Raw genomic sequence first — 27,236 nt, 5'->3', positions numbered from 1 at the left:
AAAGTCACTGCTGGGATGATAGATCACTAAAGGAACCACAGATGTGTACGAGAAGTTGATTATAGAAACTTTAATACGGAAAGGACAAAAATATCTTTACTCACTACTACTTTGAAAAAATGTAAAATCCAAAAATGACACTAAGTCAAAAATGCATGAACTTAAAGAATGTATTTTTTTAAAAAAATGATAACAAAAGAATAAATAGCAAACATAAACAGTGTTAAATATATTTATTTAACAATCCAATAAACTGACAGTAAAATAACATTCTGCTAGGAGGGGAAAGTAACCTTTGTTATGCCATAAACTACAATTGGTATTAATTTACATAATTTATTAAAACCATTAAGATTAACAAATGTTCTTCACTTGGATTGCTTTCAATTCAGCAAAGTAAAAGGAGGGAGAAAAATAATCGATGCTCTAAGCTCGATTCTTATCCTAAATGTGGATAAAACGTCTTCTTTTCTGTCACCAAATATTTCTACCTTGAATTGAAATGGAATGTTGCAGCATTTTGTTTTGTGGTCCACACTAACAGCCACACTAAAAACAGGAAAAACACAGGTGAAAGTATACAAAGTGTGGTAAATTTAATGAGATTAATGCATATCTTAGAAAGCAGGTTGAGGTATTATTGATGAAGTTTTTGCTGGTTCCTGGCCAGCCCTGATTTTAATCACACAATTTAATCATGCATAATAATCACGCATCATGGGCAGCATGGTGTCACAGTGGTTAGCACTGCTGCCTCACAGCGCCAGGGACCTGGGTTCAACCCCCGGCTTGGGCCACTGTCTGTGTGGAGTTTGCATGTCTCCCCATGTCTGCGTGGGTTTCCTCCGGGAGCTCGTTTCCTCCCAGAGCCCGAAAGACATGCTGGTTAGGTGCATTGGCCATGCTAAATTTTCCCTCAGTGTACCCAAACAGGCGCTGCAGTGTGGCGACTAGGGGATTTTCACAGTAACTTCATTGCAGTGTTAATGTAGTCTGACTTGTGACACTAATAAATAAACGTTAAACTTTTTTTAACTTGCCGTGGGATTGTTAGTGAGAGGATGCCTGTGAACAGATGATCATGGGTGAAAAGATATCACTGCTATTTTGAGTATAGTTCTGAAAGGAAAGACATTAAACTTCCAGTGTACCCAAGCCAGAAATCGAACTCAGGACCCCGACATAGTGAGGCAGTGATACTGACAACTGTGCCACCATGCCACCCATAATGGAAGGGTGTTAAGACACGAATCAGTCATGATCTAACTGAATTGCTGAGCAGGCTTGAGGCGCTGAATAGCCTCCTCTTGTTTCTATGTCCTTCAGTTTGTAGAAACATAGAACGGCAACAGGAGAGAGAACCATTCGACCCATTGTGCCCATGTTAGCACACAGTAAGAGCAACTCATCTAGTTTCACTTTCCCTGCCTTTCTCCACATGGCCCTGCGAATATTTTTCTTCAGATTATTGTCCAATTCTCTTCTGAACACCTCAACTGAATTTGCCTCCATCACACTCTCAGACAGTACATTCCAAACCTTAATGACTTGCTGCATAAAAAAGGTTTTCTTTTCTGTTATGTTGCTGTTGCTTTTTTTGCCAATCACATTTAATCTGCATCCTCTGGTTCTCAATCATAGAATCCCCACACTTCAGAAGGAGACATTCAGTCCATGGAGTCTTTACTGACTCTATGACGGAGCATCCCTCCCACTCAGGGCCTCCCCCGGCCTTATCCCCATAACCCCATGTATTTACCCACTAATCCCCACCTAACCTATACAATTTTGGACACAGCCAAATGCAGAAGGAGGCCATTTGGCCCATCAAGTCTGCACTGACCCTCCGACAGAGTATCCTATTCTCAACCCTATTCCTGTAATACCATATATTTACCCCACTAACACCCCAATCGACACATTTTGGGATACTAAGGGGCAATTTAGCATGGCCATTCCAGCTAGCCTGCTGGAGTGTGGGAGGAAACCAGAGCACCCAGAGGTGACCCACACAGACAGGGGGAGAACGTACGAACTCCATACAGGCAGTCACCCAAGGCCAGGATTGAACCCTGATGCTGTGAGGCAGCAGTGCTAACCACTGTGCCACCTTGCCCCCCTAGAAGAAGGCAAATCATCTTAAAAGTTTTAGATTATCTTACAACTTCCAATGATGGTTGTAACCACAACCACAAACTTGCTGTCAAAGTGACCTTGCACAGAATGAAGTAACACAACCTCAGCAAAAAACAGAGAACAAAGAACAAAATCAGCCCGGGAAACAGGCCCTTCGGCCCAACGAGCCCGCGCCGCCATCTCAACACCACCAGTCCCCCTCTCCACCCACGACCCTTGCCTAATGTTTTATGGCCATCCAGATTGAGGGAATCTGATTTAGGGACAATTTATTCCTGCCAATCAGCCTAACAGCACACCTTTGGGGTGTGGGAGGAAACCGGAGCACCCGGAGAAAACCCACGCAAGCACGGGGAGAATGTGCAAACTCCCACAGACACCGGCCCAAATCCATGTCTCTGCACAGCAATCAGCGATAGTCACTGAGCTGTCGTCTTGCCCAGTATCTGGTCCGGTTTAAGCACACACTAATGACATGAAGCACTAGGCCAATCTCGAACAACCAAGAGCAGCCCCAGTACGACCCATCGCGTGTATGCCCCTCGTTGGACACGATACGGACCGACTTAAAACCTGTGAATGGTAGTGGTAGGCTTCATTAAGATAGCTTCCTAAATCATCGGTGAGTTGGATTTTCACGTTAACTTAACAGATAAATTTACATGTGATTGAACAATACAGTTGTGTTGGAGCAGTAATCTTCCATTACCCTGTTACCCCCAATGGAATTGAACAATTTTCAGCATACATTTAGAACCTGTTGAGAATCAAAAGCAAACAGCAGGTTTTGTTCCAATTATTTCCATCTATACCAGGGAAGCAAATGAAAACATGTCACACAGCTCACAGAAAAGTTTAGCTTTGTATTAATGAATCTTCATTTTCTCTTCAGGCCACAGCTTTGGGAAATATACAGTGCTTAGATTTTTTTTTGAAAGGACTACTCTAAATGTACATTTTTTTAAACAAGCGTCCAAATGAGTTTGGTTAAAGCTTATTTATGAGTTGCAAACAAGCTTACATCGACACTGTAATGAAGTTACTGTGAAAACCCTCTATTCGTCACACCCTGGCCCCTGTTTGGGTCAATTCACCTAACCAGTCATGTGTTGACATGGGTTTTCTTCCTGTGTGAAGCACACATCCCACCCCCAACCATCCCCGCCCCCAATTCCCCTACCAACAAAAACAGGATCTGTTGGAAAGAGAGGTGTGTTCCGGGGATTTTTGCATTGGATCCCAGATTTAGGTCAGAATTCTCCCATCCCGCTCATCACTGGAATTTTAGCTGGTGGATTGCGGACAATGGAAAACCCCATTGATAGTAGAGTGAGAATTTCCAGCTTTTAGACCAGCATGGCTGGAGAATTCCACCCTTAATGTTTTAAATTACCTTTCTGCCTTTTTTTTGGCTTGGACAGTTCCCTTCCTTTTGGGGGCTGCCTTTCTTGCTTTGTTTCTGAGTCTGTTCAATTTTTCTTTTAGTTTATTAGTCACAAGTAGGCTTACATTAATGCCGCAATGAAGTTACGGTGAAAATCCCCTAGTCGCCACACTCCGGCACCTGTTCGGGTACACTGAGGGAGAAGTTTGCATGGCCAATGCACCTAACCACACATCTTTCAGACTGTGGGAGGAAACCAGAGCATCTGGGGGAAACCCATGCAAACATGGGGAGAACATGCAGACTCCGCACAGACAGTGGCCCAAGCTGAGAATCGAACCTAGTGCTGTGAGGCATTTGGTTTATTTGGCTGGCATAAAAAGAAGTGCATCTATATCCCACTGATTCAAAGTTCTGCTGAGTCTCCGTGACTCTGAAAATCTGGGCCCCATGGATATTAAACTCCTCCAGAAATCAATTTACTGGGATAAATGGGTGGCATGATGGGACACTGGTTAGCAGTGCTGCCTCACAGTGCCAGGGACCCGAGTTCGATTCCTGGCTTGGGTCACTGTCTGTGCGGAGTCTGCACATTCTCCCCGTGTCTGGGTGAGTTTTCCTCCGGGTGCTCCGGTTTCCTCCAAAGTTCAGAGACGTGCTGGTTAGGTGCATCGGCCGTGCTAAATTCTCCCTCAGTGTACCCGAATAAGTGCTGGAGTGTGGTGACTAGGTGATTTTCACAGTCGCTTCATTTCAGTGTTAACATATGCCTACTTGTGACACTAATAAATAAACTTAGACATAATAAGGACAGGCCACAAAATCAGTGTTGCACTCGATCCTGTCAGTTTCCCAATAGGTGGCTTTGATTAAAATGAACCACTACTCCATGCAGAGAGGACAGTGACAAATAAATGTGTGTGTTTAGCCTAGTGTGTGGGTGAGCCTTGACCGTGTGATGCATGAATTACCACACAAATGGGGGAGAACAGAATCCTCAGAAAAAAGGAGTCAGTAAAATTCTCAGAATCCAAAGCGATAACAGAATTGAATTTATTGAATCTCCATAACCGAAGGCAATGGCCATCGCAACATACAGCATCCATTAGAGTGCATTGCGGAGGTCCACTGTTGCTCTCTCTACTGGTGTTTGGCCATTCTGTCCCTCGTCTCTCTCTCTCTCTCCGCAAAAATGGTACCTGCGGAGCCAATGACACACTGCTTGAGATCCTTACGATCGTCAACTGGCTGGTGTTTTTCATCTGTACCCATCCATATGTAGTATCTAGGCTGCTATTGCACACTTGCTATCATACAGGTTGTTCCTGCATTCATGCTAATTGGTGATCAGAGGGTAAAGAGCCCCCCCCGCCCCACTCTCTGTCTCCCTCGAGTTTATCCTCCGAAGTGGTATTCCAGACCCTCAGAGTTACTTGTATTGAATTTATGTTGTGCACTGATGGCTTCTCCTTGCATCCCATAATCCTAATTCAGGGAAAACCTCAAAAGAGGAAACGAAAATCCAAAATTGCCAAAACAGAAGAGGTAAAGAGAGTTTTTTACGTTGAAGAGGATAGCAGTATAATAACAAGAACTCTTCAGGAATTTGTGTTACATATAGTCCTGAGCGTTGAAGCAACATCTTTTAGTCTGCAGCGATGGACATGGACGTTGGGTCTTTTTCGTTCAACAAGATAAACCCAAGGCATTTCTTCTGACTAAGAAACCACCTTTTGTGGCTTCTCTGTTTTTGCAGTAAAAGTTAATGGTTTGTCTAAAATATCCTGAAAGGTAGATGAATAAAGAGTTATCCAAACTCAGTTTGTATTTAAAAAAAAAACACAGGATAGTGAGTTCATGTTAACATTTAGTACCTTCCCATCAACAGATAATAAGAATGCTTCTTGCTGACATGGACTGCCCCCTGGCTTTATGCTTTTAACATGAATTATGTTTGCCTAATGAGAGTTCAATTGTAATTTTTCTTAAAAAACATACAAATGCACCGTTGATAAATTTTGCATCTTCCTTGTCTAACAATGAGTTTCGAAGATGTGGTAAGGGTTAAGTTGCATGTTCAGCGTAACGTATAACACCAATAAATGTTGGATTGTCTCGCATCTGCCCATCTCAAAACCATGGCTGTATTTTCCAAAGTCCACCAACATCTAAGGAAAGGCCAAAAAGCAAGGCTGTGTGACTAAAACAGTGAGGATTTGAGCATTTTGCATTCTCGACATAGATACCCAATAAAAATAAATGTACTCTGAGTGGACAATCAGTGTTCCGCTTGCAATTATCTGTGAGCCCGCATTCATCAAGAAAAGAAGAAGAAACCAACATTCGGGTCGCACTGCCGAATAAATGGCTGTTCCCTGAATCCATGAGTCCTCAACAGATTATATCGCTGCGGTCAAACTCCCCCACCCTGCCCTACCTCACAGTCCCAATCCTTTGTGGAATGGTCCCACTATATCTCACTCAGTGTGAATGGGAATATCCTGAAATTTGCAGGCCAGAAATAGGTTCGGACACAATCTCATTCCTGTACCGTTGTCCCTGAAGACTGGCAACCCGTCATTGAAAAGTGACCAAACTGTTTCTCCATTGCTTTGTAGAAGTCGATGTCACTCCGTGAGAGTCGGAAGCGACGATCCGGATACTGGGTGTTGTCGAACGGCAGGCGATGGACACACTGCACGTGCGTTTTCAGGTTTCCCTTTTGCGATGAACTGTAGGGACAGTATCTGCATTGGAAAGGTCTCTCTGCTGGGAGACAGAAGAAGAAGAGATTTAAGGGTCATCCAGTTTTCAGATATTGAATAGACTTTTGTCTGCTTTCTGTCTTACCTAGAATAAGCCAGTGGTCTTCCTGAGATATGTCTCCAATTCTGGCACCTACCCCAAACCTAATTTTCATCAGGCCATCACTGCTGGTGGAGTGGGGGTGACGGGGGGTGATGGTGTGCCTGCAGCTACCAAAGCTCTGGAGCATTCTCCATGAACCTTTCTGCCTTAACACCTCCCTCTATTCTCCCCAGCTAAGAAACCACTAAGATGCTACTTCAAATCCCATCTCTTTGACCAAGACTTTGGTCAACTGTCCCAACATCTTCTTATGTAGCTCGGTGTCAAATCTATTTTGATAACGTACCCACGAAGTGCTTTGGAATGTTTTGGGATATCAACCACACTGGCCGAAATCTCCTGTCCACCTTTGCGGCTGGGATTCTCCAATGCCGTTGGGAATGAATGGAGTTTTGGCTGGAACACCAGATCCTCCATTCTCACTCGCAGTGGGTACACCATGGATAAGGCCAAAGAATCCCACCCCCTTTGTCAATGTGAGTTGCCATTGTTATTGAGAGTATGTTCTGAAATGTATGGCCTGACTAAATGTTTGACAGGTAGGAACTGTGATGCATTCTGGATGTCTGCAATGTAGAATCATAGAATCTCACAGTGCAAAAGGAAGACATTCGGCTCATGAAGCCTGCACCAACTACAACCCCACCCAGGCTCTATCCCCGTAACAACACATGCTTACCCTGCTAATCCCCTGGGCGGCACGGTGGCACAGTGGTTAGCACTGCAGTCTCACAGTGCCAGGGATCGGAGCTCGATCCCTGGTTTGGGTCACTGTCTGTGCCGAACTTGCATGTTCTCCCGAGTCTGCATGGATTTCTTCTGGGTGCTCCCGGTTCCCTCCCACAGTCCAAAAGATGTGCTAGTTTGGTGCATTGGCCATGCTACATTTTCCCTCATTGTACCTGAACGCATGCTGGAATGTGGTGACTAAAGAATTTTCACGGTAATTTCATTGCAGTGTTGTTGTAAGCTTACATGTGACACAAATAAATAAAGACACTAAAGGACAATTTAGTACAGCCAATCCACCTAACCCGCACAGCTTTGCACTGTGAGAGGAAATCAGAGCACCCAGTGGAAACCCATGTAGACACAGGGAGAATGTGCAGAATCCACGCAGACAGTGACCCAAGGCCAGAATTGAACCTGGGTTCCTGGCACTTTGAGGCAGCAGTGCTAACTGCTGTGCCACCATGCCACCCACAAAGAGTAGAAGCAAACGTGAAAAGCCAAGAGGTGAAAGTTTTTCACTATATATGGTGCAGGCTTATGCTTCTCTGCAAAAAGAATGGAATGAAAGACAACAAAAATCAACTACTCTTATCTTCACCCTAAAGACCTCTCTCTGCTCTTCTGTTTGTCACTGGCAATCACCCTTCCTGCACTAAAGAAACCAGCAGAATGCAACAGAAACCACTCTTGATGTTTCATGGCCTTTTTCTCAAAATGGAAACATTCCTGCCAGGGCAGTCACTAAAAATAGATGGTATAGGTGGGCAATCATATTTGCAACAAAATTAAAATAGATTTTCTATTAGCCCGGAGAGTAACAGGCAGTAAATTCAGAATTGAAACTGGCTGTTTCTAATTGGAGCCTTGTGGACAACACACACACAAAAAAACCTATCCATCTTTGCAGTTACTTCCTGCATCTAAAATTCTCAAATCACATCCAGATCAAAACGAGTAGTGCACACCACAGTAAAAACAGGACACTTTTGGAGCAATAAAATTGCTCTGAATTGAAAGGAAAAGAATGAACAAAAGATATTAAAATCATTAATATCAAACAGCACAGGGAAGTTCTTTGACTCTTAACCTTCTGTAACAAAAGGTCACACTCCGGTTGGCTAAGTTGTAGATTCAACATGGCGATTATTTTTAAGTGGAGAAAATTGAAAATTCTTTCTTTGTTAAAATATGAATTTCCTGCAGTAAATCAGTAAATGTGTTTTCTCTGCAAAGCTAAATCATTCACTGCAGGCTGATATACAATTCCAGAGGGACCAATTCATCACAAGATACAACTTAACCAAAGGTCTGGGACCACCAGCATTCCACATATAATATACAATAAGGGAGACTTGCCCCAGTGTTTTGCAAATAGTAAATAATTAAATTACTACCATTGCATGTCTGCTGTTTGGAAATGTTGAATTGTAGTTGGAGTGGTCACAGCTAAACTGAAAACCTGACCGCAGCTTGAACACATTGCTAGAAACTTCTACAAGTCCACTGCTAAAAGTAGTGTTTAGAGTCTGAGCATATTTATTAGTGTTACAAGTAGGCTTACATTAACACCGCATTGAAGTTACAATGGAAATCTCCTAGTCGCCACACTCTGGCACCTGTTCGAGTACACCGAGGGAGAATTTAGCATGGTCAATGAATCTAACCAGCATGTCGCTCGGACTGTGGGAAGAAACCAGAGCACCCGGAGGAAAGAACATAAGAACATAAGAAATAGGAGCAGGAGTAGGCCATCTAGCCCTTCGAGCCTGCCCCGCCATTCAATAAGATCATGGCTGATCTGTCGCTGCTCAGTTCCACTTTCCCGCCCTTTCCCCATAACCCTTAATCCCCTCTCTTATCAAAAACCCATCAACCCGCGTCTTAAAAATATTTAGCGAGGTAGCCTCCACCACTTCAACGGGCAGAGAATTCCAGAGATTCACCACCCTTTGAGTGAAGAAGTTCCTCCTCAACTCCGTTCTAAACCGCCCCCCTTTTATCTTGAGGCTGTGCCCCCTAGTCCTACTGTCTTTTTTGAGCGGGAAGAGTCTCTCCACCTCTATCCTATCCATGCCATTCATCATCTTATAAGTCTCAATGAGATCTCCCCTCATTCTTCTAAACTCTAACGAGTACAAGCCCAGTTTATTCAGCCTCTCCTCATAGCTCAACCCCCTCAACTCCAGTATCAGCCTAGTAAACCTCCTCTGCACTCCCTCCAAGGCCAAAATATCTTTGCGCAGGTGCGGCGCCCAAAACTGCACACAGTACTGCAGCTGTGGCCTCACCAATGCCCTATACAGCTGCAGCAAGACCTCCCTACTTTTATATTCAATCCCCCTCGCTATGAAGGCCAGCATCCCATTCGCCTTCCTGACCACCTGCTGCACCTGCAAGCTGGGTTTTTGCGACTCATGCACAAGGACCCCGAGGTCCCTCTGCACCGTCGCTTGCTGCAGTTTTTCGCCCCGTAAGTAATAGTCCTTCCTACCATTCTTCCTACCAAAGTGGACCACCTCACACTTGCCAACATTAAATTCCATTTGCCATTTCCTGGCCCATTCGCCCAGCCTATCTAGATCCTTCTGCAGACTCTCCACACCCTCCGCACAATTTGCCGTTCCCCCAATCTTGGTGTCATCAGCAAATTTCGACACTCTACACTCGGTTCCCTCCTCCAGATCATCTATATAAATGGTAAAAAGCTGAGGCCCCAGCACCGACCCCTGGGGCACTCCACTAGTCACCAACCGCCAATCCGAATAGCACCCGTTGACCCCCACTCTCTGCCTCCTATTTGTCAACCAATCCTCTATCCACGCTAACACCCTACCCCCAACTCCATGTCCCTCGACCTTCTGCAATAACCTCTTGTGAGGTACTTTGTCAAACGCCTTCTGAAAATCTAGAAAGACCACATCCACCGGCTCTCCTCTATCCACCGCCCTAGACACATCCTCATAGAACTCCAGTAAATTTGTCAGACACGACTTCCCTCTAATGAAACCGTGCTGCGTCTGCTCTATCAAGCAATTCCCTTCAAGATGCCTCGCAATTTCCTCCTTAATGACAGATTCTAACATTTTACCTACCACAGACGTTAAACTAACCGGCCTATAATTACCCACACAGATACGGAAGACAACTTGCAGACTCCGCATAGACAGTGACCCAAGCCAGGAACTGAATCTGGGAACTTGGCGCTGTGAGGCACGCAGCACTAATCACGATGCCACCGTGCTGCAAGCCTATAACTGCATTGAAAGAGGGAGAAACGGGCACTTATACAGTGTCTTTCATAAACCCAGGATGTCTCAAGGCGCTTTACTGCCAATGAAGTACTTTCGAAGTGCAGGCACTCTGGCAACATAGGAAAACCCGGCAGATGATGTATTCACAGTAAGTTCCCACAAACAGCAATGTCAGAATGACCAAATTATCTGTTCTTCGAATCAATTTTTTATGTCCTCGCTCATCCCGAAACTGTAAAATCCCGCCCAAGGACAATGGATCTTTTCATCTTCCGGCCCCTCATCCGGTCAATTCCTGTGATGGGCATGGTGGTAAAATTCCAGCAATAGAAACTAGGGGCAGGAGTAGGCCATTCGGCCCTTTGAGCTTGCTCCTCCATTTAATATGATCATGGCTGGTCCTCAATCGCAATGCCGTATTCCCGCTTTTTCCCCATACCCCTTGATGCCAGTAAAATCTAATAAAAATTATCTCTTTCTTGAATACATTCAGTGACTTGGTCTCCACAACTTTCGTAGCAGAGAAATGGCATAGTGGCACATGGTTAGCACTGCTGCCTGTCAATACCAGGGACCTGCATTTGATTCCTGGCTTGGGTCATTGTGCAGAGTTTTTTTTTAATTCATTCGTGAGACCTGGGTGTCGCTGGCTGGCCAGCATTTATTGCCCATCCCTAATTGCCTGAGGGCAGTTAAGAGTCAACCACATTGCTGTGGTTCTGGAGTCACATGTAGGCCAGACCAGGTAAGGACAACAGATTCCCTTCCCTAAAGGACCTTTAGTGAATCAGATAGGTTTTTCTAACAATCGACAATGGTTTCACGGTCATCAGTAAATTCTTAATTCCAAATAATTTTTTGTTTATTGAATCCAAATTCCATCATCTGCCGTAGCGGGATTCGAACCTGCATTCCCAGAACATTAGCTGAGTTTCTGTATTAATAGTCTAGCGATAATACCACTTGGCCATTGCCTCCCCATTGGAGTCTGCACGTTCTCCCTGTGTCTGTGTGTTTCCTCCGGGTGCCCTGGTTTCCTCCCACGCTCCAATGATGTGCAGGTTAGGCGGATTAGCCATGCTAAATTGCCCTTTAGTCCCAAACATTGTAGGTTAGGAGGATTAGTGGGGTAAATCTATAGGGTTATAGGATAGGCCAGGTAAAGATACTCTGTCGGAGAGCTTGCGCAGACTCAATAGTTTCCTTCTGCACTGTAGGGATTCTATGATTCTAAATTCACTTTAAGTGACAGAATTTTCCTCAGGTCAGTCCTAAATGGTCTACCCCGTATCCTGAAACTGTGCCTCCTGGTTCTACATTCCCCAAAAAGGAAATCATGCCTCCTGCATCTGGACTGTCCAGCTCTGTTAGAATTTTATGCACTTCAATCACATCCCCTGTCATCCTTCTGGACCCGAGTGAATACAGGCTCAGTCCAATCTCTCCTCATAAGATAGTCTCGCCAACCCCAGTATCAGCTCATGACCCTTCGCTGCTCTCCCTCTGTGGCAAGAATATCCTTTCTTAGGTGGGGGGGATCCGGGTTGAGGTTAAAGGTTCGCCAGGACACCGGAGAGAACTCATTCTTCGCTTCTTCCAAGTAATGGGATTTTTCACGTCTCACTGAGAGGACAGATAGTGGCCAACAGTGGATTGGATCAGGTAAAAAGGTAAAGTTGCCACAGTCCCATATGACCATCAACTGTTCTGCCCATTGTTGGGGTTGGGGAGGCGGGGGGGGGTTGGTGCAGAGCTGACTGATAGTGATTTAACCTGAGGATCACCATAACTCAAGCGAGGGGCAAGGCTGAGAAGGCGCAGCCTTCATGAATAACCTCAGCCAGTACGGGAATTGAACCCACGCTGTTGTTATCACCCCGCATCAGGAACCAGATGATTCAAGATGGCACTGGAACATGGTGGCTTCCTGCGAGCTGTCCCCTTGAATTCTATTTTTTACTCTCATTCTATGCTTTTTAAACTGCATTCTAACTCTTAAACTCTCGACAATATATTCTGCACTCTCTCCTTTCCTTCTCCCCTATGAATGGTATGCATTGTCTGTATAGGGCACAAGAAACAATACTTTTCACTGTATCCAGGTACATGTGACAACAATAAATCAAATCAAAGTCCAGCTAATTGAGGCAAAGCAACCCCCCAAAAGATGCTTGCAAGGGCCACAACTGAATCAGGTAATGCACAGAGTAGGATTTGAACCACGACCTTCAGGTTCAGAGACTCAAGTGCTAACTATCAAGCTACAACTGAGGCTTGTGCCTACGGAAATCTATGAAAGGTCACTAGTTCTGTGTCCTTTGAGAAATTCCCAGATCTTAAAGTTCAAGGTCTGCAACACCGAGGATAAATAATGCAGCGATAAATGGACAACATCATGTATCAGGTAATGAGCAGCAGGGACCTGTCATCTGCCCGACTGATTGGAACTGACACCACAGGATGTGTGAGCGATTATAAAAGTGTAAAATAAAAGAACAGTCCATCGCCGAGGAATGACATCTATTCAAAATAAAACTACATCAATCAGGTAATTATTATGCGACTAAGGCAGCCTCGGTTTCCAGGACGCTAATAGCCTTCTTCTATAATCATTGCTGTCCCAATTTCAGAACGATTTGATTTGATTTGATCTGATTTATTGTGTCACATGTATTAGTATACAGTGAGAAGTATTGTTTCTTGCGCGCTCTGCAGACAAAGCATATCGTTCATAGAGAAGGAAAGGAGAGAGTGTAGAATGTAGTGTTACAGTCAGAGCTAGGATATAGAGAAAGATCAACTTAACGCAAGGTAAGTCCATTCAAAAATCTGATGGCAGCAGGGAAGAAGCTGTTCTTGAATCGGCTGGTACGTGAGCTCAGACTTTTGTGCCTTTTTCCCAATGGAAGAAGGTGGAAGAGAGAATGTCCGTGATGCATGGGGTCCTTAATTAAGCTGGCTGTTTTGCTGAGGCAGTGGGAAGTGTAGACAGAGTCAATGGATGGGAGACAGGTTTGCGTGTTGGATTAGGATACTTTCATGACCTTTTGTAGTTTCTTGCGGTCTTGGGCAAAGCAGGAGCCATACCAAACTGTGATACACCCAGAAAGAATGCTTTCTATGGTGTGTCTGTAAAAGTTGGTGAAAGTCATAGCTAACATACCCAATTTCCTTAGTCTTCTGAGAAAGTAGAGGCATTGGTGGGCTTCCTGCATCTGCATGGAGGTACGAGGACAGTTTGTTGGTGATCAGACCACCTAAAAACTTGAAGTTTCCGACCATTTCTACTTCATCTCCGTTGATGTGGACAGGGGCATATTCTTCACTACACATCATGAAGCCTTTGTTTTGTTGACGTTGAGGGAGAGATTATTGTTGCCACACCAGTTTAACAATGTCTTTCCTCTACTCCATTGTGTCATTGTTTGAGATTTTGTGGAATTCAGAGGTAAGACGCAAAATGTGTCTTGCTGCCTCTGAAATGCCCTTTCTCATACAATAGTCTTAAATACAAGTGGCACAGTGGCACAGCGATTAGCACTGCTGCCTCGCAGCATCAGGGACCCGGGTTCAATTCCAGCTTTGGGTGACTGTGCAGAGTTTGCACATTCTCCCCGTGTCTGTGCAGGTTTCTTCCGGATGCTCCATTTCCTCCCACAGTCCGAAAGACATGCTGGTTTGGTGTATTAGCCATGCTAAATTCTCCCTTAGTGTCTCATGATATTTAAAGTTAGCGTATTTATTAGTGTCACAAGTAGGCTTACATTAACACTGCAATGAAGTTACTGTGAAAGTCCGCAAATCGCCACCCTCCGGTACCTGTTTGGGTACACTGAGGGGGAATTTAGCATGGCCAAGGCATTTAACCAACATGTCTTTCAGACTGTGGAAGGAAACTGGAATACCTGGTGTAGATTAGCGATATTACATGAGGTTATGGGTATAGGGCAGGGGAGGTCATGAGTGGGATGCTCTATTGGAAAGTTGGTGCAGACCCAATGGGCCAAATGACCTCCCTGTGCACTGTAGGGATTCAATGATTCTAGATGCGTCTATTCTCCAGTCCACTTGTTAGTCAGCCCCAGTGGGTTTTGTTCACAACCAGCTAAAACTACCAGTTCCGATATGAATTTGTTTTGGATGTTGGAAAATTGGGAACTCAGTCACTTTGGCACCGACTTTCGCACAGGGGAAAACAAATCTGTGTGATCTCAGCTCAAGAAGGTAAATGTGCAAATAATGGTCAGAGTCAATACTTACCGGGCACCACTTGGGCGTTGTAGAAAGATGTTTGCACTGAAACAAGAAATACAACGAGGTGTTAGAATGCTTTCATTTATTTGAACAATGCTGCAAATTTTACACGAGCTGGATTTCTCCGGCCTCACACACCCCACTCCCGCTGCTAGCGAGAATAGAAAATTTGGCGCTCAGCCAAACCTCCATTCACAGCAGCGGAACTGGAGAATCCCAGCAATGGGCGAGGCTGGAGAATACTGGCCACATCTCCCAATTGGATGTGATCTGTCATCACTGCTGATGATGAGTTAAATAACACGTTCTGTTACGCATGGTGATCTTTGTAAATTGAGAGGTTTCACAGTAAAAGGCTATATAGATAATAAATCTCAAACTTACCTGCAATTCTTTGCTAAAGCCATTGAAAATATATCCATATATCTTCACTTGAAATGATTTTGCGATGTGAACATTTATTGCATGTCACCAAAATTGTAAGATAGTGAAAATGAAAACCCTTGCTAAAACACGAGGGAGAAATCCCAGTGGAAAACATTAAGAGTTTAGCTTGTATCAGCTATTATCTTACAGTGTAATCTTAAAGCCTTCATTGAATCCATACAATGCAGAAGGATGCCATTTAGCCCATCGAGCCTGCGCCGACAGCAATCACTTCCTATCCCTGTAACCCCCACGTATTTACCCTGCTGATCCCCTTGACACTAAGGGGCAATTTTGCATGGCCAATCCACCTAACATACACATCTTTGGACACTAAGGGGCCAAAGTGTCCAAAAATGTGTAAGTTAGGTGGATTGGCCATGCAAAATTGCCCCTTAATGTCAGGGCGATCAGCAGGGTAAATACATCTGGTTACAGGGATAGTATGGGATTGCTGTCGATGCAGGCTCGATGGGCCAAATGGCGTCCTTCCGCTGTATATGGATTCTATGAAGGCTTTAAGATTACACTAATAGCTGAAAGCAATTTAGCATAGCCAATCAACCTAATCTGCATATCTTTGAATTGTGGGAGGAAACCAGAGCACCCAGAGGAAACCCACGCAGACATGGGGAGAATGGGCAGACTCCACACAGACAGTGACTCAGGCCTGGATTGAATCTGGGTCAAATATAATGTCATAGCTCGGTTGTAGAGAAAAATGTGTGGTAGGACAACTCAAAAGTCTGATGGCAGCAGGGAAGAAGCTGTTCTTGAGTTGGTTGGTACGTGTCTTTAGACTTTTGTATATTTTTTTCGATGGAAGAAGGTGGAAAAGAGTATGTCCAAGATGTGTTGGGGTCCTTGCTTATGCTGGCTGCTTTCCTGAGGTAGTGGGAAATTCTTATAAAATCCCTACAGTGCGGAAGGAGACCATTTGGCCCATCGAGTCTGTGCTGACCACAATCCCATCCAGGCCCTATTCCACCTGACACTAGGGTCAATTTAGCATGGCCTATCAACCTAACCCTCACACCTTTGAAGTGTGGGAGGAAACTGGAGCACCCGGAGGAAACCCACACAGTGACAAGGAGAATGTGCAAACTCCACACACACAGTGACCCAAGCTGGGAATTGAACCCAGGTCCTTGGAGCTGTGAGGTAGCAGTGCTAACCACTGTGCCACCGTGCCACCCTAGACGGAGTCAATGGATGGGAGGTTGGTTTGCATGATTGCCTGCCAAGTGATGGTGCTCAGGGGTGAGGTGGGGTGTTGGTGTTAAAGCCAATTGGGTCTGAAGAAAATCACAACTCAGTGTTATGGCTGCCTTGAGAGAGTTCGAGGGAAGAGGAATGAGGCAATGATCTGGTGTCACTACGCGGAAAAGCTTCAGTGGAGAAGCCAGAGGAAAGCTGGGCTAATATCAAACACAGCAGGCCTCAATAAGAAAGTGTGCAAGACTTTATAAATCGGTCGATGACTAGCTAATAAAGTAATAAGCAGATCGTGTAGTGAGAATTTTGTTGGTAATTTATATTGTGTGTCCTCCATGTCACTCCTCTCCTGCTTTGAAATGTGTTGTAAATGCCTCCAGCTTTTGATTAAATCAGCTGGGGGTAAAGATCTTTGTAATAACAGTGCATGACTGCATCAGGAATGAAGACGAGTAAAATGGCTTTAATCAATCATTAGCGATTCAGTATTCCTTCCCCCCCACCACCCCCTCTATTCGAAATACTAACTGGAGACATCAGTCTTGAACCATCAGATCTGCCTAACTCTGTGCGAAAGGAAGACTGGTTCCTGAGCAGTGGTTTCACTACTTCATTCACTCTGAAGGCATGGTGTGATTGCCTGATTGAACACTTTACTGATTAAAACATATCACAGCTTCTAGAGGAGGCCATTCGACCCACCATGTCCGTGCCACCTCTCTGATCGAAAAACAATTCAATTAGTCCCATTCGCCCTGCTCTTCCACTCCAGCCCAGTAAAGGTTTTTCCCTTCTCCCAAGTCTTTATCCAATGGCTTTCAGTGAGTTACTGTTGAAGCTGCTTGCACCATCCTTATGGAATCCCTACAGTGTAGCAGGAGGCCGTTCAGCCCATTGAGTTTGCACTGACTCTCTAACAGAGTACCTTACCCAGGCACTCTCCCCTGCCCTATTCCCATAAAGCCACACTTTTTACCATGGTTAATCCATCTAATCTACATATCTTGGGACACCACGGGGTAATTTAGCATGGCCAATACACTTAACCTGCACATCTTTGAACTGTGGGAGGAAACCGGAGCACCCAGAGGAAACCCACACAGACCCATGCAGGGAGAATGCTCAAACTCTGGGTCCCTGGCACTGTGAGGCAGTAGTGCTAACCACTGTGCTATCGTGCCCAGTCTCTCAGGCTGCACTTTCTGGATCACAACTCACTATGTAAAAATATTCTCCTCACCTCACCCCTGCTACTCTTGGCATTTTAGCCAATTATCTCAAGACTATGTCCTTTGGTTACTGACCTTTCTGTCATTGGAAATAATTTTCTTAAATCTACTCTGTCACAAACTTACAATTTTGAACACCTCTGCTAAATCTCCCCTTAATCTTCTCTGCTCTAAGGCGAACTAACTAAGACATCTACATGACTGAGTTCCCACACCATTGCTGCCTCACAGTGCCAGGGACCTGGGTTCAATTCCGGCCTTGGGTCCCTGTCTGTGTGGAGTCTGCACATTCTCTTGATATCTACGTGGGTTTCCTCTGGGTGCTCTGGTTTCCTCTCACAGTCCAAAGATGTACGGATTAGAGGCAATGGCCATGATAAATTGTTCCTTAGTGTCAGGGGGATTAGCAGGATAAATACATGGGGTTATGGGGATAGTGTCTAATTTATGTCAGTGCAGGCTCGATGGGCTGAATGGCCTCCTTCTGCACTGTAGGGATTCTATGATTCTATGATTCCAGTAAATCTCCTTTCCATTTTTCTAAAGGAGCTGTCCAGGGGTAAGTTAGAAGTAATACTTCAGTTGAGCCCTATCCACTGAGATATCAGTGAAATTTCCCTGTTCTCCCTGCCACGGGAATCATAGGTAGGACATGGACAATGCAAAGATCCGTTGACCTTGCCCGAAAAATCCTGCTTATAAAGATAGAGTAAAACTTCCTTATTATCGATAGACATCCTGTCATGGGGGCAGATTGAGTGTTGGTAATTAACAACCAGGGATGATTCTGTTGCTTATGTTGACCCAATGGCACCAGCAATATGGTACCACAGTCGCATCGCTGAAAAGGGAGGTACTACCAAAGCTCTTTGTCCTGTCACTCATCCGGACAAATGCAGGCATGCCAAATTTCAAATCATAGAATCATAGAACACCTACAGTCTAGTAGGAGGTCATCTAGCCCATTGAGCCTGCATGAACAGAAGTCCCACCCAGGCCCTATATATACCCCTGTAACCCTACATATTTACTCTGCTAGTTACCACTGACACTAAGGATCAACTTAACATGGCCAACAACCTAACCCGCACATCTTTGGAGTGTGGGAGGAAACTGGAGCACCCGGAGGAAACCCACACAGATATACGGCGAACGTGCAAACTCCACCCAAACAGTGACCTGAGGCCGGAATTGATCTTGAGTCCTGGGGCTGTGTTAACCACTGTGCCACCATGCGCCCTTAGGGGATCGGATTAGCTCGGTTGGCTGGACGGTTGGTTAGAGCCAACAGCAGAAATTCAATCCTTGTTCTGAATAAGGTTATTCATGAAGGTCCAGCTTCTCAACCTTGCCCCTCATAATCACAGGAGAAAGGGGAGCTGATTTGTTGAGAAGTGGACTCTGATTGGTCGAGGCATTACTATGGAGAAAACAACAGGGGACCAAAGGCTCCCCAATCTCTTGGGTAATTCACCAATTGCGTAAGGCTTGAAAGGATTCCTTTTCTTGGTGTAGCCATTAAATTAACAATTGACCAATCTGTTCCCTTTGAAATTTGGCATTCCTGCATCTGTCCCGCTGAGTGCCAGATGCAAAACTTTGACAGCATGCCCCTTAATTCAGCAATACTCAGCATTTAGTATTCCGAATGTCACAATAGGACTGCTTTGCAGGCCTCCAGCGCATGGTGGGGATACTTCCATATACACTGTTTCAAAGAGGTCACGCCCCGCAGGCTGCAAAGATGAATTTCACCCCCGTTACACTTCCCCTGCACCACTCGATGAGGTGCGTCTGCAGGAGCCAGGAGATAATGTCACAAAATCTTCCCCCTGCCCCACCTCATTCAGCCAAACTCATCTTTCTTCACTTCTATTCGTTTCACTACAGGGAACTGCAACTTGTTGCTCACAATTACACATAGCAATACCTCAGCGACCACTGTGAAAATGGCAACATACCGAGGAATAAATACATTGAGTAAAAAGCATCTGATTTCATTTGATTTGTTTTGATTTTACTTGATTTGTTATTGACACATGTATTAGTATATAGTGAAAAGTATTGCTTCTTGTGTGCTACATGGGCAAATCATACCATTCATAGAGAAGGAAATGAGAGAGTGCAGAATGTAGTGTTACAATCATAGCTAGGGTGTGGGTAAAGATCAACTTAATGCAAGGTAAGTCCATTCAAAACTCTGACAACAGCAGAGAAGAAGCTGTTCTTGAGTTGGTTGATACATAATCTCAGACTTTTGTATCTTTTTCCTGATGGAAGAAGGTGGAAGAGAGAATGTTGGGGGGTGCATGAGGTCCTTAATTATGCTGGCTGCTATGCCGAGGCAGTGGGAAGTGTAGACAGAATCAATGGATGGGAAGCTGGTTTGTGTGATGGATTGGGCTACATTCACAACCTTTTGTAGTTCGCTGCAGTCTTGGGCAGAGCAAGAGCCATACCAAGCTGTGATACAAAGAATGCTTTCTATAGTGCATCTGTAAAAATTGGTGAGAGTTGTAGCTCCACTGAGTTAATGCCTCAGTGAGGAAGGTGACATAAGAAGGGTCATTAAATGAGTCAATCTTTCTGGCTCATTTTCAATGTAAAAGTGAAGGCGGTACTATAAAGGTGTAAGTGATTGCATATTTTGTCACCACAATATAGATATAAGATTCCAGAAGTGTTTCATTGTGTCTTCGAGGACTGGACAACATTCTTTGGGGTTTGTCAATTGCCCCTAAGTAAGCTACTTTAAAAAAATGTTCATGGGATGTGGGCATTGCTGGCTGGACTAGCATTTATTGCCCATCCCTAACTGCCACTGAACTGAATGGTTTGCTAGGCCATTTCAGAGTCAACCACATTGCTGTGGCTCTGGAGTCAAATGTAGGCCAGATTGGGTAAGGACGGCAGATTTCCTTTCCTAAAAAGACATTTGTAAATCTGATGGGTTTTCTTGACAATTGACTATGGTTTCGTGGTCATCAAGAGACTTTTAATTCCAGAGTTTTAGTGAATTAAATTGGTGAGATTCAGTGCCATGATGAGATTTGAACTTAGGTCCCCAGAGCATCACTCAGGGTCTCTGGATTCAGTTTGACTTATTGTCACATGTATTGGGATACAGTGAAAAGTATTGTTTCTTGCGCGCTATACAGACAAAACACACTGTTTATAGAGTACATACTGGTTATAGAGAAGGAAAGGAGAGGACAGGAAAGTGGATTGTCAACACCACTCCACCATTGTAGTTTTTTTTTCCATTCGCAGGACATTGGCGTCGCTGGCTAGCCAGCATTTATTATCCATCTCTCGTTGCCCAAGTACACTGAGGGAAAATTTAGCATGGCCACTTCACCTAACCTGCACATCTTTCAGACTGTGGGAGGAAACTGGAGCACCCTGAGGAAACCCACGCAGACACAGGGAGAACGTGCAAACTCCACACAGTCACCCAGGGCCGGAATCAAACCCATATCCCTGAGACCGCAGTGCTAACCATTGTGCCACCCACTGTGCCAATGATGGAGGGATAGATATTGGCAACCACTTTGCTCTGGCTCTGGAGTCACATGGAGGCCAGCTCGGGTAAGGATGGCAGATTTCCTTCCCTAAAGGAAGGAGCCAGATGGATTTTCCCAACAATCAACAATGGTTTCATGGTCATCAGTAGATTCTTAATTCCAGATACTTTTTATTAAATTCAGCTGCTGTGGCAGGATTCGAACCCAGGTCCCCAGAACATTAGCTGAGCTTCTGGATTAATAAATCATCCATTTTAGCTCCATCTTCTTTACACTTCAAATGGAATTTCACCTGCAGCTGAAAATGTCGTCTGTGACTTTGTTACATAGAACATAGAACATTACAGCGCGGAACAGGCCCTTCGGCCCACAATGTTGCGCCGACCAGTCTTATTTTTAAAAAAAAACATTGACCCACTAATCTAAACCAATCCCTTTTCGTCCATAAACCTATCCACCAATCTCTTAAACGCCCCCAAACTAGGCGCATTTACAACTGCAGCAGGCAGGGCATTCCAGTCCCTCACCACCCTCTGGGTAAAGAACCTGCCCCTGACATCCGTCCTATAACTACCCCCCCTTAATTTAAAGCCATGCCCCCTCGTGCTAGATTTCTCCATCCGAGGAAACAGGCTATCACCATCCACCCTATCTAAACCTCTAATCATCTTATATGTTTCTATAAGATCCCCTCTTAGCCGCCTTCTTTCCAGTGAAAACAACCCCAAATCCCTCAGTCTCTCCTCATAGGACCTCCCCTGCATACCAGGCAACATCCTGGTAAACCTCCTCTGCACCCTCTCCAAAGCCTCCACATCCTTCCTGTAATGTGGGGACCAGAACTGCACACAGTACTCCAAGTGCGGCCGCACCAGAGTTGTGTACAGTTGCAACATGACGCTGCGACTCCTAAATTCAATCCCCCTGCCAATAAACGCCAAGACACCGTACGCCTTCTTAACTACCTTATCTACTTGATTCCCAACTTTCAGGGATCTATGTACACATACACCTAGATCCCTCTGCTCCTCCACTCTATTCAAAGTCCTCCCGTTAGCCCTATACTCAACACATCTGTTATTCCTACCGAAATGGATTACCTCACACTTCTCCGCATTAAACTCCATCCGCCACCTCGCGGCCCAGCTCTGCAACCTGTCCAAGTCACCCTGCAAACTTCGACACCCTTCCTCACAATCTACCACACCTCCGACTTTGGTGTCATCAGCAAACTTACTAATCCACCCAACTATACCCTCATCCAGATCATTAATAAAGATTACAAACAGCAGTGGCCCCAAAACAGATCCCTGAGGCACACCACTCGTAACCGAACTCCATGATGAATAATTACCATCAACCACCACCCTCTGTCTCCTATCTGCTAACCAATTCCTGATCCAAGTACCTAAATTACCACCAATCCCATACATCTGCATTTTCTGCAGAAGCATACCATGGTGAACCTTATCAAACGCCTTACTAAAATCCATATATACCACATCTACTGCCTTACCCCTATCCACCTCTTTGGTCACCTTCTCAAAGAACTCAATAAGGTTAGTAAGGCACGACCTTCCCGCTACAAAACCATGCTGACTATCTCTAATCAATTCATTACTCTCCAAATAACTATAAATCCTATCCCTAATAATTCTTTCTAAAACCTTGCCCACTACAGAAGTAAGACTCACTGGTCTGTAATTCCCAGGGAAGTCTCTGCTCCCCTTCTTAAACAATGGGACAACATTCGCTGTCCTCCAATCTTCCGGTACTATACCAGAGACCAACGACGACCTGAAGATCAGAGCCAGTGGCTCTGCAATCACCTCTCTTGCCTCCCATAGAATCCTAGGGTAAATCCCGTCTGGACCAGGGGACTTATCTATTTTCAACCCATCTAGAATATCCAACACATCCTCTGTATCAACTACAATACTTTCTATTTTACACCCCTTCACCCCAGTGACCTCCTCAGCTACATTCATATCGTCCTGCGTGAACACCGAAGAGAAATAATGGTTCAATGCCTCTCCAATCTCTTCCAGTTCCACACACAACTTCCCCCTACTGTCTGTAACTGGCCCTAATCTTGCCCTAACCAACCTTCTGTTCTTGACATACCTATAGAACGCCTTAGGATTCTCCTTAATCCTATCAGCCAAAGTCATCTCATGCCCTCTTCTAGCCCTTCTTAACTCCCTCTTCAACTCCCTCCTAGCCAATCTAAAGCTTTCTACTGCACTACCCGAGCCCTCAAGCCTCATCCGAACATAAGCCTCCTTCTTCTTCCTAACCAACAAATCAACTTTTTTTGTGCACCACGGTTCCCTAGCCCTACCAGAGTTACCTCCAGATTTGACTGCTCCAGTGCTGTCCTAGCCTCCCTGTGTAAATCATGTATTCTAACCTGCACCACTTACCCATCACCCCTGGGCTCGCTGTTCCACATTGGCTCATGATCCAGGAAGGTCTCAACTTCAACATTCTCATCCTGCTTCTCAAATCCCTCCTCTGAGTCACCCCTCCCTATCTCTCCAGTCCCTAAACTCCTCAAAATCGCCGCACCACTTCTTTTCTGGTCGCTTGTACATCTTTGATTTTAATTAATCTACCTCTGGTGGCTGTTATGAAATTCTCTCGCTGTCTCCCCATCCTGTTATAAGACAATCCTAAAATCTCCCTCTTTGACCAAGCTTTTGGTAACCTGCCCTAATATCTCCCTTTGTGGCTCGGGGGTCAAATCTGGTGTGGGAATGAGTCACTGAGACACCAATATCATCGCTATTTATGTCCAAATTGCACAGTAGTTTTATGGAAGATGCGCAGCTAAACATGGAATAACAGAAGAAGCTAAATGCTATGTACTGACCCTCCATCAACGATGTAAAAATGACATCTCCCTGTCTGACTCACTGAAATGCATTGAACAGTGTGAAGTTTCTGTACTGAGTCCTAACTGTAAACTCAGCTCACCACAAAATGTCAGGCCTTGCCAATTTCAGCGAGTAGTATAAATTCTTTCTGCTTAGAAACGATAGCAGAACTGGAGGGCACAGCCTCAAAATAAGGGCAGGGGCAGTTTAGATCGGAGTTGAGGAGGAACTTCTTCACTCAAAGGGTGGTGAATCTCTGGAATTCTCTGTCCATTGAAGTGGTGGAGGCTACCTCGTTGAATATGTTTAAGTCACGGGTAGATAGATTTCTGATAGACAAGGGAATTAAGGGTTATGGGGAGAAAGCGGGAAAGTGGAACAGATTCACTTCAGATCATCCATGATCTTATTGAATGGCGGGGCAGGCTCGAAGGGCTAGATGGCCTACTCCTGCTCCTGTTTCTTATGTTCTTATGTTTTTAATTGTTGTAATTGAAATTTGGCATTCTTGTGTCCTGATGAATGCAAGATGAAAAGATTTCGCAATAGGTCTCTTTTCCCGAGATATTCAAATCTAAAGGATCATAGAATCCCTACAGTGCAGAAGGAGGCCATTCAGCCCATTGAGTCTGCACCAACAACAATCCCACCCAGCTCCTATCCCCATAACCCCATGTATTTACCCTACTAATCTCCCTGACACTAAGGGACAATTTAGCATGGCTAATCCAACCTAACCTGTATACCTTTGGACAGTGGAAGAAAACCAGAGCACCCAAAGGAAACCCACACAGACATGGGGAGAACATGCAGACTCTGCACAGACAGTGTCCCAAGCCAGGAATTGAACCTGGGTCCCTGGCGCTGTGAGGCAGCAGTGTTAACCACCATGATGCCCCAAGCTGTAGACATCATGCATCCATCGGTTACAGTAAATTCTGGCCCATTGTTTAACTTTTCTTGCTGAGAGGATGATGACACAGATAGAGGCCATTCTAACAGCACGTGGGTGCACCTACACCTCAGGGATTGCAGCCTGAGGTGTAGGTGCGCCTTCTGGAGATCAGTCAGAGATGGCCAATAAACACTGGCCTAGCCAGCGATGGCAAATCCCGTAAATGAAATTTTTAAAGTTCTACCCATCATGCATCATGGTGGCACAATGGTTAGCACTGCTGCCTCACAGCGCCAGGGACCCAAGTTCAATTCCTGGCTTGGGTCACTGTCTGTGTGGAGTTTGCACATTCTTCCCATTTCTATGTGGATTTCCTCTGGGTGTGCAGGTTTCCTCCCACAGTCCAAAGATGTGCAGGTTAGATGGATTGGCCATGCTAAATTGCCGCTTAAGTATCCAAAGATATGCAGGTTAGGTGGATTAGCCATGCTAAATCACCTCTTAGTGTCCAAAGATATGCAGGTTAGGTGGATTAGCCATGCTAAATCACCTCTTAGTGTCCAAAGATATGCAGGTTAGGTGGATTACGCATTGCTAAATCACCCCTTAGTGTCCAAAGATGTGCAGGTTAGGTGGATTTGCCGTGGTAAATGCATTGGGTTACAGGAATAAAGGGGGGGAGGGCCTTGGTGGGATGCTCTTTCAGTGAGACAGTGCAGACTTGATGGGCTGGATGGCCTCTTTCTGCACTGCAGGGATTCTATAGTTCTGTGATCCACCAGTCTATCCTTTAAAACTACCACACTCCCATGTGCAGTGTACCCATTAAAAAATTGCTCAGTTTACTGACATGACTGTGGAGAGCAAAGAGTACGAAAGCATAACCTCGTAAACAGAAATGTAGAAGATCGTTTCTTGAGCTGCTTTCAATTCCACTAAGGGAATCTAATATTTCCTTTCAGCCAGTTTGAAATTTAAATATTTGGGGATTTGTCAAAGGCACATTTGCAAACTGTCGACAGAACTTCCTGGCAAAGAGACTGGCAAACAGGAAGAACCTGACAACTTTTATGAGTGATCTGCTGTTTAGACAGTGACACACCTGTCGCCACCATGAGTTATGATTCCACGTATGTCGTAAATCTGGACAACTGACACCTGCCGGGAGCAAAAGTAGGGCAGAGTGGGATTTCAGAGGTAATTTATGGGTCCTCTTTCGGAAAGTTATCAAGTTAAATCAATTGCGCAGTCAAAGAAAATAAACCTTTCCTCCACCAAATTGAAAGGGTGCGTGCTTTAGAAAGAGATTGCTGCAGAGAGATACTGGATATCCCGCAGTGAGCTGGAAGTCAATCACCCAATCAAACCATTCAGGTCAAACTTCATAGACAGCAACAAAAGCAAAATACTGCAGACACTAGAAATCTGAAAGAAAATATACTTGGTATGGCGGTGGCAGGGAGGGGGAGGAGGGAGACTTGCATTTGTCACCATTCACAACCACAGATGCTGCAAACTGTTTTACAGAAATGTAGAAAAAAGTGCAGAAAAGGGTAGCCAGGTTCCGCAAATATAAGGACAGCCTCAACCAGGATCTTGGGTTCTTGTCACACTATAGGTAACCCCCAGCATCTGGCCTGGGCTTGCAAAATTCTATTAACTGTCCTGGCTGGAGACAATTCACACCTCTTTAACCCTTTATCCCTCTTTATCCCTCTCTCCACTTGCACTGGCTGTACCTGTAAAGACCTGATGACCAGTAAAGATTCCAACCATTATCTTGTAATGGTGCCTTTGTCTATATATGCCATGTTTGTGTAACCTCTCCATTCACCTGATGAAGGGGCAGTGCTCTGAAAGCTCGTGATTCCAGATAAACCTGTCGGACTTTAACTTGGTGTTGTGAGGTATCTTCATGTAGAAAACACAGCAGTCAATTATCGCACAGTAAGCTCCCACAGACAGCCACACCATAATGGCTGGATAATATGCTCTGGTGATGTTGGTTGAGGGATAATTATTGTTCAGGACACTGGGGGAAATCTCCCTGGCTTTTAGAACAAAAAACAAAGAAAAGTACAGCACAGGAAATGGCCCTTTGGCCCTCCAAGCCTGCGCTGATCATGATTTCCTAACTAAACTAAAAAAAAGCCCTTCTGCCCTTACTCAGTCCACATCCCTCTATTCCCTCTCTATTCATGTACCTATCCAGATGCCTCTTAAATGTTGCTAATGTGCCTGCTTCCACCACCTCCTCTGGCAGCACGTTTCAGGCCTCCATCACTCTCTGCTTGAAAAGCTTCCCCCAAACATCTCTCTTAAATCTCCCCCCCTCACTTTGAACCTGTGCCCCCTTATAATTGACACTTCCACCCTGGGAAAAAGCCTCTGACTATCCACCCTATCTATGCCTCTCATAATTTTGTAGATCTCTATCAGGCCTCCC

At 44.9% G+C, this 27,236-nt stretch overlaps 1 protein-coding gene across 5 annotated transcripts in view; it reads right to left on the bottom strand.

Annotated features, from left to right (window-relative positions):
* Nucleotides 1-242: 242 nt before the first annotated feature.
* Nucleotides 243-27,236, bottom strand: part of znf516 (zinc finger protein 516) — a 150,951-nt gene continuing 123,957 nt past the window's right edge. For 3 of the 5 annotated variants that reach the window (XM_080193909.1, XM_080193911.1, XM_080193910.1), the window contains 2 exons: nt 14,632-14,667; nt 5,354-6,289 (listed from right to left, as the gene is read on the bottom strand). In XM_080193909.1, coding sequence (XP_080050035.1) covers nt 6,060-6,289; nt 14,632-14,667 — 266 coding nt within the window. In that variant the 3' untranslated portion in view covers nt 5,354-6,059. Of the gene's footprint in view, nt 550-5,353; nt 6,290-14,631; nt 14,668-27,236 lie in introns of those variants that run through there. The other 2 variants (XM_080193913.1, XM_080193912.1) reach the window with 2 other exon arrangements.

The sequence above is a fragment of the Carcharhinus amblyrhynchos genome, chromosome 8 (assembly GCF_965287045.1).
Source record: "Carcharhinus amblyrhynchos chromosome 8, sCarAmb.v2.hapA, whole genome shotgun sequence".
Taxonomy (NCBI): Eukaryota; Metazoa; Chordata; class Chondrichthyes; order Carcharhiniformes; family Carcharhinidae; genus Carcharhinus; species Carcharhinus amblyrhynchos.
Note: the sequence above shows the minus strand (reverse complement) of the source record. Positions and strands in the feature narration are given on the sequence as shown.